The sequence below is a fragment of the Lepidothrix coronata genome, unplaced genomic scaffold (assembly GCF_001604755.1).
Source record: "Lepidothrix coronata isolate B3197 unplaced genomic scaffold, Lepidothrix_coronata-1.0 Scaffold373, whole genome shotgun sequence".
NCBI classification, from domain to species: Eukaryota; Metazoa; Chordata; class Aves; order Passeriformes; family Pipridae; genus Lepidothrix; species Lepidothrix coronata.
In genome coordinates, this window is record NW_016690553.1 from 86,947 (window position 1) to 99,332 (window position 12,386).

At 48.1% G+C, this 12,386-nt stretch overlaps 1 protein-coding gene across 3 annotated transcripts in view; it reads left to right on the forward strand.

The window, feature by feature from the left end:
- The first annotated feature begins 2,062 nt into the window (after window positions 1-2,062).
- Window positions 2,063-12,386, forward strand: part of LOC108509577 — a 63,178-nt gene continuing 52,854 nt past the window's right edge. For 2 of the 3 annotated variants that reach the window (XR_001878645.1, XR_001878646.1), the window contains exon 1: window positions 8,845-9,038. Coding sequence is in view for 1 of the 3 variants with exons in the window: in XM_017839086.1 (XP_017694575.1) it covers window positions 8,959-9,038 (80 nt within the window). In the remaining 2 variants the exon portion in view is untranslated. Of the gene's footprint in view, window positions 2,154-7,127; window positions 7,264-8,844; window positions 9,039-12,386 lie in introns of those variants that run through there. The other variant, XM_017839086.1, reaches the window with a different exon arrangement.

Sequence of the window (12,386 nt, forward strand, 5' to 3'; positions counted from 1 at the left end):
TTTTGTATTTGGAGAGGTCTCTGTGCAGATGTGAGGGGGTTTCTACTTGCAGTGGAAGATGAGCAATGACTGCTTTTATGCCTGGTCCTTCGTTTTCTATTTAAAAAAAAAAACAAAACCAAAACAAAAAACCAGAAATAAAAGATCATTAGCACTTCTTCTTCTCTGTTCTATGTCCATCCCAGCAGTGCAGACTGGAATTGAACTGGTTTTTCTGTGGGCTGGCACGATTTACATAAGAAATCACTTACTGCAATGCTAATGAGCAAGCAGTGCAAGACACAACAATGTGTGTCTGTTAGCAAAACTCCCAGCAAAAGTTGGTATGGGGTGTTGAGCAGTGATGGTGGGATGCTTGGTAGTCATCAGCCCTGTCGTACCTGCATCCCAGCCTGAAGTTTGTCGCAGATTTAGGGGGAGCTCAAGGAAAAGAGCAGTGTTCAGAAGGTAACATTCTTTTGCTGGGGTCTGAAAAATTCTGCTTTGACACAATTAAAGCATTTCATAATTCTTTTTTCTGAGATAATCTTGGCTTGTGCTGAAAGCACCTTTGGTTCAGAAAACATACATGGCTAACTGAGGCCTTGTTGGTGCATCTGGCGTATAGTTTGAACACATGGCTTGACTTTACATGCTTTTCTCTGTGAAAATTTCTGGTTTTATCTGATTCTGAGTCTACTTAAACCATGCTCACTGTTAGGCTGTTTTGTCTTCAGGATGTGTTTAGTCCCCGATCTGCTGCAGAGCGTGTCACATAAAGCTGTTATATGCTGAATCTTAGGTGGGAGTAGGATGTGTTGCCACTGAAATTACTCTGCTTTTCCACCTCACACCAGTGTTGCACAATGGACCCTAAATGAATCCCTCTTCCATATCCCAAGCGATTGCGCTACGGTTCAGCACGGTGATTCAATATCCACGGTCTTGCTGGTGCTGGGGAGATCCTCCACAGAATGGGAAACTCACAGCAAAACAAGGCAGCTTGTGTTTTCTTGGGAGGAGCCAATTAATAACAAACTTTATCTTCATCAAGTGTTCCCAACTTTAATGAAGGCCGAAAGCCTTTTGTCCCCTTGCTCAAATTTCGTCACAGCTGTCCCCTGGGCTCAGTGTGCAAGCCAGTCTAGAGGGAGCTCTTTGGAAAGAAGCCAGCTGGTCTGCCAGGAGATTGGATCCAGTTGCATCAGCATGGGAGCAGGAATGCTCCCAGGGCTGGCGGGACCAGTCCTGACTGGTTTTCCAAAGCTCCTCCCACAAGAGCTCCTACAAGGACATCCACTTACCTCACCAAAACCTGGGTGATCCAGGGATCCCGAAAGTAGAACAGCTGTTACCTGGCAAAAGCAGGGAAGGGATTAACCCTTCCCTGGGCTCCAAGCCTGGTGACAGAGTGGAATGGTAAGTGAAACAGCACAGAAGTACTACAAGCTGTACTGTCTTCCACCGTCATGGCTATAGGACTATCGCAGACGAACATCTACCAAAACAAGGATGAGCCAGGCCCTTGTTTAGTGGAAGATGAAATCAATAGGTCTGTGCTGATTAACAGCTGATGCTGCAGATAACTTTATGGAAAGCATTCCAGCCTTTCAGAAAGACTGTCTCAGACTGACTGCTTTGTGCAGGGTTATCAGCTCTCGTGACTTCACCGTGAACCTGTCCATCAGCCATGGTGCTTCAGTGCTGGTGTTTGGTCTTTTGTATGAGCACTGTTTCAGTATGAAGTTTGGAGGGAGCTCAAAGTATTTTCTGCGTGTAATTGTACATGTGTGCATCAGGTCTGAGTATCCACAGTTGCTTGGCACTGTGAAAGGACTAGACCAGGCCACTCCCTTCAGGGCCCCAGTCCCTGGAGATGCTTAATTACACAAAGGCCTGGCTTCTGGCTTAGAGGCATGGCCTGGGAACCTAAAGTTTCACATAACTCTTCTGAGCAAGGACATTTATGGCCCCTAGGACCAGAAGGGATGAAGTTCGATATACGACTTAAATGTTACCCTGAAGACTTTTGGAAATAGCAAGACTTAACTCTGTTTCCTCTCCTGATTTTTAGAGTCAACGTCATGATTTGGGTGGTCCATCTGCCAGCTGTAGCATGGCTTAAGTTGGGAGCCTGAGACCGTGAGTGAGAAGTCATCTTTCATCCTCAGCAGGTAAGTTCCCATCTCCCATGCAGGCAGCACAGGAGTGGGATATGGGGCGACATTCCAGCCCAGCTGATCTCGTGTGTTCTGAAGGAAGTAGGACAGGAAGCAGACAAACCCTCAGGCCTGTTTATGAAATATTCCTATGCAGCAGCTCCCAAAGTGAAATGTAGGAAGGCTCACAGTTACCAGGGGAGGAGGAAGCAGGGCTTGTGGGGAGGCAGTTTGCTAATGCCATGACCTATGCCAAAAGAAGCCTGACAATTGCTTCTTCACCCCCCTACTTTTCTAATGACTATTGGAAAGTCTTTCTCCAATGCAAAGTATCTGGGATGACTTTGTAGCACAGAGAACACTGATTAAACAGATGGTATCACCCACGAGCGCGGCTGAGCGCGGCTTGTACATGTCTTGGGGAGAAACAGGATATGCCACACAAGAGAGTGCTTTGCATGGGGTTGCTGTGCCCACACACCTTCTGCCGTGACCTGGCGTGGCGTGTCTGCCTGGCCTCCCAGAGCTCCCTCCTCCCAGCCCTTGGACACGGTGCTGTGCTCACCTGGCTAATTGCAGTGCAGAGGCCTGGCCGAGGGGATTGGGGCCGCTGGGCACTGAGCAGGAAAGAACTACTGGTAGTGGGTTTTTTCTGTGCTGCTCTGCCAAGAGGGGATCATTCTGCCTGGAGTGTAGTCTCCTGGGACCTCTCATTCCTCCTAGCTATGCTCTGTCCTGTAGGCAGTGTGTACTGCCATGTGTGTGAATAGCTGTTCCCCTCAATACATGTGCCCTTCTGAGCATGTGTTGCAGTGTGTTTCCTCATGAATGCCAACCCTCTGCTTTCCCTGCCTTGGGAAGCTGAGACTGATGGTGCTTCACATCTTTAAGCATCATCTTCTCACCACCCCTGTCAGATCTGTGGAATGTACTTCACTTTGTCAGGGAACCAGCACAGGTAAGTGGGGAATTCGGCCCTGACACAGACAAAGACATGACAGTTGCAGGATCTCCCATGAGCCTCAGCTCTGCGTGCACATTTCTGACTTGTGTGATTCACTTGTGACCACTGAGAGTCCTGTTAGTGTAACAGCACCTCTCTGATGTCCTGGCCCGGCCACAGTGGGATGGGGATGCCTCTCCTGGACATCTTTGCTGTCTCCTTCAGGCCTGTGCTCTCTACGCTCTTCCCTGCTTTTTATCCAAAGCGATGTGCTCATGGCTGTTGTGGTGAGGGGAAGGTTGGCTGGGGGTTCCAGCAAGGTGCAGGCAGGTTTGCAGTGTCTGGGGTGTTATCTCGCTATGGGCTATGGAGCCTTCCTTGAAGAGATTAGGCAAGCAAGACCTCATCCCACTGCAACAGGAGCACTATGTGACCTCCTTTCAGAGCTGTAGGAAACCAGCAACAGGGCAGTGGCTAGTGCCTCGTGCTTCCTGCTCATGTGCAGTCTTACTCTGATCAACTCTTGTTCGTTGAGCCTTCAAGATTCTTCCAACAGAATCAGAAAACACTGGGAGCACAGGAGTTAGTCTGGAGATTTCATGCCACTCTGCGCAGCCTCCCAGAAAAGTTTCTATCCCCCTCTGGCTAGGTGGGAGGGAGCCAAATTCTCCCTTGGTGATGTGCCCTCAATACAGAACTGTTTCTTCTCCACCTCCCAGCTGATGAGGCATGAGCTGCAGTGTACAAAGGGGGCACTGAGCCAGGCTTGGAAAGCCAACCTCCCTGTTCATATTGTCTTCCTGATGCAATCCCACACCTGCCTCCCAGTGCTGGTGCAACCAAAGTCTGGCTGCCTCTGCTCACTGCCTGGTCTGAGCCATATTGGTTAGAATTCCGGCTGTCAGAGTTTAGCCTCCAGAAGAGAGAGTCCCAGTAAAGGTCTCAGTCAAGTCGGGCCTTTCTCAGAGGTGTCTTCTGCAGTCCTGTAGGATTTTTGGTGTGTCACTGGAAAACAGGAGGTAAAGAGAATTTGCCATGGGAAATACCATGCAGTCGTCTATTCCCAGCCTGCTGCCGTGGGTTTGTTTCTTTCTGTGCTACCAGGACAAGGTGCAGAGTGCCTGCAACTGGTTCTCACCCATCCACTATTTCAGGATCTAGGTGTATCTCCTTAGTAGCAAAAATTTATATAGGTTAATTCCCACACTCCCAATGAATGAATCATTAAGGGAACAAAGAAAGGTGCCTCCTTTAAAGTATCACTGCCACCTGCATTATGAACATACGCCCAGGTTTACCTGTGCATATTTAACCCCTTATCAGAGCAAATAAGTGACAGTCAGCTCTGGCACTGGCTGCACTTCTGACATGGATGGCAGGAGGAAACACGTTCTTACACTTGAAAGTGATGTGCAAAACTCAAGAGAAAGCTGGGAAAAAACCCCAAAGCCCCATATAGGATTCATGCAAGCACGAAGCTAGACCTGACCAGAGGTATGTCCCACCTCCCACACCCTTTGGTTTGCAGGCATGTTGAGGAGGAGTGATACCCTGCAGAAATGCTCAGCATCCCTGAAACTGAGCTGGAAAAATGTCCCTGCCATTAGGTAAGCCTGAAAGCCTCCTTGCTGGTAACTGATGAGCACTCAGAGGGGAGCAGCTGATGGTCAAAACCAAAGGATGCAGTAGCTTCCAGGGAGAGCAACTTGTTTCTTCCTGAGTGCAAGTAAGAACGGCATCCCTTTCAGCTGAGAGCTGCAGATTGGCCCAAACTGCAAGGGGGAGGAAGGGGATGGCTCTGTCTCCTGTGTGTTTTTCCCACTTGGTTGGGTTGTCAGTATACAGTCTGGAAGAGGTGTGCCCCAAGGATGTGAAAGGAGATAAGCCACTGAACTGTATTAGCACATGAAAGAAAAAGCAGTGGGAGCTTCCAAAGGATGGCAAAGGTTCAAAACCTGCTCTCAGAAGCACATAGTTGCGGATGATTTTACTGCAGCACACTCCTCCAGCCGGAGGTGTGGAAACGGAGCGTGAGATGAGAACAGAGCACAAAGTGAGTAATGCCAGTGCCATTCTTAGTAAGGAATCCTATTTTTAGTACGGATTGGCTTGGAATATAAATGGCTTTAAAATCAAAGAGCCAGTGAAAGGAGAACTCCGGTGAAAGGCACTGACTGCAAAGATCAAAGTACAACTTCGCTAAAGAAGACCCTGAGACACATGATGGCAGACACTGACTCGTGTAGGCTCTTTAGCCCAGTGTTCTACACTGCTGCTGAACCATTCCTCTTCCTTTCAGGCATCATTAGAGGCAGGATCCCCTGCTTCTCTCTTGGTCCCTGCTCTCTGCAAGCACCCAGTAAAGGGCTGTGCTTCCAGGGACTCCGTCTGGCACCCAAATGAGAGCCACATAAATAAAACAGGTACAGTCTCTCACAGCGACTCAGAAATGGGTAGTCTGACTGATGGCTTGTATGTGTGCTGCAGACATGGCTGTGATTTCTGAAGAGCTAATGCCCTGGCTCATCTGGAGGACATCTAGAAATCCTGGGCAAATATCCAGAGGCCTCATATTCTAACTGAATACCGTTTCCCAGCAGCAGAGGAGGAACAAACTACGGAAACCCTGGGAATTAGTGGGACCTACTGTGTCCTGCACTGTTTGTTCTGTCACTTTGCCTCACTTAACAGATACAGAGGTGGCTTTTCCCCATCTGGTTTTCCATAGTCCTTTAGTGTAAATAACAAACAAAATCTCTCTCTCCACTGTCATATTAGGGCGTGTCTGTGATCCAGGGCACCTTTCAGAATGACCTTTGCTGTAAGAGAAGCTGTTTGGTTGTTGAAGATAGAGGGATCTCAGAGGTGGTTCAGAACCACTCTGGAAAGCCTGTGGTGGAGAAGGAAGGGCTTAGGGGCTTCTTGCTTGGTTTTTCCTTTGCTGTACAATATCAGAGGTACCGTTTGGGATTTCTCGCCTTTTCTCAGTGGTGGGACATGATGCAAAATGAGGGAGTTTAGTCAGATGGGGCAGCCACGAGCCCCGTAGGGAGCACAGCCAGTGTGCTGTGCAGCTCAGGGTTAGCAGAGGGACCCCGAGTGACCTCCCTGCTGCCAGCAGCTGCAGGAGATACTGCAGTTCACGTGAGAACGTTCAGGTATGTGAAACAATGGGTGTGATCTGAAGGCTTGTGTGTTTGTTTTAGAGGTAAAGAAACACCGTTTAATACTTGGGTTGTTTTCCTTTGATTAACGTATAATCTCACATGGGGAGACTCTGTAGGGAAATTCTGCCCTAGGATCAGCAATGAGTGTTATTAGTAAAGTACCTGGCTGCTGGTCTGACAGTGATTGCAGCTGGGAGGTTTATTGGGGACCATACTGCTTTTCTTTCTTCTGATCTCAATAGCTGTCTAGCAGATCTGTGAAGTTAGTCCAGGAAAAAAGAAATGTTGCAATAAGGTCTAATTTCACCCTTTTCAATCCAGAAATATTTAATTTATTTTAAAAATTATTATTCAGTTTTTAAATTTTGGGTTTTTTTCATTTCTTGTAAAATGAAAAAACCACTCACAGAAACAGTATTTTGTTCCAAATAAAAGAAAACATTTTATTTGACCTGGAGTTTTGTCTTTGGGTGTGTTTTTGCTTGGCTGAGGTGGCAGGAGAACATCCACTGTGAGGTGAGAGTTCTCCAGGCTGCCCAGTGGGGACAGGACACAAATCGTGTGTGTGCCCGTACCTGCCCGCTCATTCCCTCCACGCTGCACATTATTGAAGGTATCTTTGTTTGCAGTAAGGTGACACAGGTGTATGGCTTTGTCCTTGCTGCTTATCCACCCAAACACGCCTCAAAGTAAAATGCAAGGGACTATAAATAGTTTGGGATCCTTTAAGGCAAAATGCAGGTGCAGCGTATCCACGTCCTTCGGTCCCAGTTTCACGAGTGACATCAGAAATCCTGCTGAAATCTAAGGATTGCTTTCCGAAGCCGAGAGCACACCCTGAAGTCACTAACTGTGGTGTTTCCCCGCTGATCTCCACAGGGCAGAGTTGGGCCCCTGCTCAAGGCTTCTGACAATGCTGCTCTGCAGTCGTGGATCTGGTCCCGTCACCTCCTGTGAACTCACTGTCTCACCACTTGAGAGGCTGCAAGATTTGGCAGCTCTGCTCACCTCCAGCGTAAGTGCTTAACAGATACCCATTAGGAGCTAAATATACAGCATAACTAATGAAGTGGCCACTGCTCTTAATAACAAAGAGTGTCAAAATTTCATTAAGTTCTTGTTCTCTGTTGGGAAGGCAGGAAAGTACAGGTAGATAACTGCACTCATGTTTGGGGTTACTTGGGCAGTTTGCAGTGTACTGAGTCCTGATGTTTGTTTGTTCTTTGTTTCTCCTGGGATTGGGTCTGTGTGCAAATCCCTGGGGGTTTTTAAGGTATGCTCTTGGAATGTGGTGAGTGAGAGGAACAAGCCCTGCTGGGAGGACAGAAGCAGGATATAGTGGGCTCTTGGTTTCAGCAGGAGACAGTGAGGAACTGCCATGAGTCTGGGTGTGGAGGAAATACGTCGAGACTCTGAGCAAGGGCTGGATGCCACTGAAAAGCAAGGAAAGCAGCAGTAGAGTTGGTAGGGTCTTGATGAAGCCACCTGTCAAGTACATCTGATGTGGAGCAATAACAGGCACTGTAAAGCCAGCCCACAGAAAAGGAGTATGGTAGTGGAGAAGTGGAGACAGCAGAGATAGGCAGAGTCAGGAATGATACCTCTGTCAGCACAGGGCTGCTCTAGTGCAACCCAGAAGTTGGGTTTTTGTACTGGCTTCAGCTTGGGAATGGGAGAAGAATGGTGCTTTGTGCACCAGCAAGTTCTACCTGGAGATGCCACAACACATAGTTTATGCTGGACTAACCTGGACGTGTCAGTGTTGCTGAGGTGCTGCCTGAGCTTCCTCTGCTCTACGGGTTGAACTGATCAGCTGGGCTTTTTCTTACAGGGCTGCAGCCAGAGAGCTACGAGTGGTCTGAACGTCCTACAAGGAGATCAAAGGCACTGTGTCAGCCCAACTGCAGGCTGAAATAAGGCTTTGGTCCTGGTCAAGCAAAGCCACTGGATTGGGCTCAAACTAGCCCCAAAGAAATATTCAGGGAATATTAACATATTGTGAGGCAGTGAAGGAGTTGCTTGACTTCGTTTTTTCCCTCCCTCCCTTTTCTATTTGCAGGAGAAGGTATTACTCAGGACAAAGGAATGAGGAAAGTGCAAGACATGATCTCCTGATATAAATGACAGGGCCCATCCTATAGAAACACTTATGCTCTTCCATTGAGGAGGTTGTTTGGGTCTTGGGAGAATAAGACAAGTCAGTAATTGAAGCTGAGGCTGGGCAAAAAATGAGCTGCAAAAGCCCCAGCCCTTTTCTCCGTGAATGGGAAGAAGCCAAAACTTTTCAGAAGTTATTGAAAACTGTTGTGAAGCAAGGGGCCATTCAGAATGTGGGTGATGGAGCAGGGAGGCCATGGGATCTTTTTTTAATGCAGGTGTGTGTACAGGAGCTTGGCTTCCACGGGACTTCCCGAGGTGTGCAGGTACCCATCGTTGCTGAAGGCCAACTCTCAAGCTGTGCACAAGTCACCATGTTTTTGCTGCTGTTTCACTTCCCAGAGCCCAGCAGATTCTGCACTGGGCAAGGACTCTGCAGTTGTCTGGGTTTGGGGTTTTTTTCTCTTTCTGGCCCTGCAGTCTGTCTGCAAGGGAATTCCAGGAGCACCTGTGTATCTCGATGCTCGCGTGCTCTGTCCCACACGTGTCTGCAGACGTGACTCTCTGTGTCACAGGCTGAACCCAGCGAAGGAAAGGCCTTGTGTGCCCCATAATGACGTGGACGCTTTCCTGCCCTGCGATGGTTCAGCCCTTCTGCCAAGATGCTGGGCCTTGCTTACAGAGAGACAGCAGGTAGGTGCAGGGGGATTGGCTGGCGTTGCCCCTCCCCAGGAGCCACACAGAGCTTTTCCTAGCTCCGGCCAAAGTCAGAAGCAGGTCCCTTGGTTCCTTTATCCCAGCTTCACTGAGATATTTCAGGCACGCATGATATAATGACAGTGTGCTGCAGCCCAAAGGTGTGGTGGAAAATCTGGTTAAGCATGCTGGCTGAGCTGCTCCATGGATTCTCAGCTGGGACATGCTGCAAGGCACAGCTCAGCACTGTTAACACAGGAAAGACAACAGCAGCTTCTCCCTCACTTGAGCCTGAAGAAACCACATTTTTCCATTTTGATTTTTCCATCAGCTCTTGCATCCCTACGTAAGTGCTTGCCTGTGTGTTTGTACTTTTGCCTGTTAGGTGCTGTCTCATGTTTTTGTTACAATCATCTCTTGAAGCCCCATTTGTACAAACCCACTTGTTTCCGTTGGCTGCAGCTTTTGGAGACAAGTCATTCTCTCTCAGCTGCACAGCCTCTCTAGACTCAGACTACTCCTTACCCCAACAGGAAACACTTCAGTGTAAGTCAGGTCAATATTAAGCCATGTTTTCCCACAGCAGTACACTGCTTTATGAGCACTGTTTGCCTCCTTGTTATCCTCTCTGACCTAAGGCACCTGACCACAGCAGTGATAAGGTCCCCAAAGTCCTGTGTTCCTGTGCTGTACCTCGCAGGAGGATTGGCAGCACACACTGGGGGACGTTGCCCTCAGGGGTGATGGAGTTCAGTGAGGATCTGCTCTGTTATTCAGTTAAAGAAAGTCCAACAGGGAGATCCAGTGGCATAGTTTGCTCTGTTAGGTAAAAGCTCAGAAGAGGAAAAAAAAAAATCTGTTTTCTTTTCCAAAACTAATCAGTTCTTGTTTTCCTTGGAAAAATGGAAGTTTGTGAATCTGCGGAAACTGCATTTGCAATGGCAACTGCAAAAACATCAGGATTTTGAATATGTAAGCATGAAGAATTTTTGAACAAAGGGGAATAGGGAAATGGAGAGAAGCTGAACTTTTCAGCCCTCTTGCCTTGTAGTCTGACCCGGTGACACTGATGTTTCCTTTTGTAAGGCCTGCAAGTCCAGCGTGGTTTGGTGTTTGGTTGGGGCCAGGGAGTGTGGCCAGTTGTGCCAAGGCTGTGCTGGCCGACACACCCCTGCCCCTGCTCTCCACTGGCTGGCAGCTGGGGGCTCATCCCCGGAGCATCCCTGCAGACAGGGCTGTCCTGGCCCTGCAGCTGTGTGGGGAGATCAGAGCGACTTAGATAAAGATCACAGATAGAGCTAACTTCATTAACTTAGGCTTCTTCCAAAGGCTGCTGGGTCTAGGTGACTCTGTGTCTTTGGGTTGCACCATCCTCTGGGAGTGAGAAATCCAAGCATCCTCTCTCCTGGGACCTGGGAGGGGAGTGCTTCTTGTTCATGCTTGTGGTTTTCCATGCACAGAAACCTTCAGCAGGAGGGGAAATGCAACTGCCAGGCCTACTGACTGGCATAGGTTTTATTAGTGAGGGCTTTAGCTTCCTTGTTGCCTCGGTTTCTGTGTCTGTAAAATGAGATTAATCATCTTTGTCCTATAAGCTCTTTCCTGGAAGAGGAAAAGGATGAGAGTGGAGAGAGGTGTAAGTGCTAAGAAACACACCTGATGTGTGGCAAGGAGGCTGTTACTCAGAAGCTGTACTGAGGAACAGGAACAGATTACCTCTGCTTCCAAGGGCTGCTTTTGTATCTGTATCCTTAGAACTGCCCTTTTTGTTCTCTTGCACTGGGAAGATTGTCTCCCCCTGTCTAAACACACCTAAGTGCTTGCACAGGGGCAAATCCTCCACATCAGCATTCCTCACCTTGTACTCTTCCTTTTGATAAACCTGATTACTTCTTTACCTTCATCCTCTCGAGCACTCGTGGCTCTTCCCACCTGGGCACTGTGAGCTGTTCATGAAAGCAGGCCCTTTATTCTGGCAAGTCTTCACCTAAACCATCAAAATGAAGCTTTGCATGGTGACAGGAAAAGGGAAATAAAACACCTAAGCCAGCAAAGGACTTGGAGGAGGACAAATGGCCCCACTTGCTGTAACTGTGAATGCACACCGGCTGAGCTGTGTTAGGGCAGCAATACCAGGTACTGGGAATCAATTTTGCTTGCATTCTCTTTGGCAGGTGGAGCACACACACCCCAAAGCCTCGGGAAACCCGAATTTAAACCAAGAGCTTTGGCTCAGCATGGGACAGGGACTTAGAGCAGGAAAGGCCAAGGCCAGCTGCACTGAGCCCAGCCCCAAGATTAGCCTGTACTTGGACGTGGGCAGAAGTTTCTGCTAACATGAGCAGCAGGGAGGTGATCAGTCATACCAGCCTTTGGCTAGAGTCAAGTAGAACAAAACCCCAGGGTCTTCATATGGAATGCATGCAGAAGGGGACATATTCCTTAGCTCAAGAGCTTGGAGCTAGGAATGCACTTTTAAGTCAGCCTTTTGAAATTCAGCAACTTCAGCTGTAGAATCTCGGTCCAGAACTCCGAAACCATGGCATAAGTGTTGGCAATTTGCTTGTGTAACGATGACAGGAGTGGCCAGGCTGATGGACATCTGCCTTTATGTGTTTCCTCCTTGAAGTCACAGTTCTTCGTTCTTGGCAACCATTTCCACAGCAGTGTGTAGATGAGAGTTCATAGCTACATATTAAAAGGGAAGTGTGAACACACAGGCTTTTTAAAAACAAATCCAGTGAAAGAAGCCCTCTGAGCAACCACCAGGAGAACAGAAACACAAAAGGGTGGTTTCCCATTCAGGATATGGAATCATAGCTTAGAAGTGAACCTTTTCAGATATATTCAGGCTTTTGTGGGTCTGCCAAGCCAGGTCATTAAAGGTACTCCCTAACCACATACTTGTATTGTATGCTGGTGACCTAGATGTTTCCTGCACAGGAGTTGGGCAAATTCTTCCGAAAAGATCTCGTTTTGGATGGCTTTCTTTTAGTTGAAGTTTCATTGAGGGACAATTTCTGGATGATTCCCTTTCACTTAGCTGCTTATACAATGCCTGGGTATGAGAGGAGGGAAGACCCATTTGCTGCTGGTGACAGCAGTTTCACTGTGTTATTTGCACATGGCCAGACTCAGGAACTCTTCTGGTATTTGATTCTAAAACTTGTCTCACCGTTTCCTCTTTGTCTGTAATCTTTGTTAGGCTTAGCAGTCATCATAGAATCCTGGAATGGTTTGGGTTGGAAGGGACCTTAAAGCCCACACAGTTTCAACCCCTGCCATGGGCAGGGACAGTGTCTCTTGTCCTGTCACTACATACCCTTTTCCAAAGTCCCTCTCCAG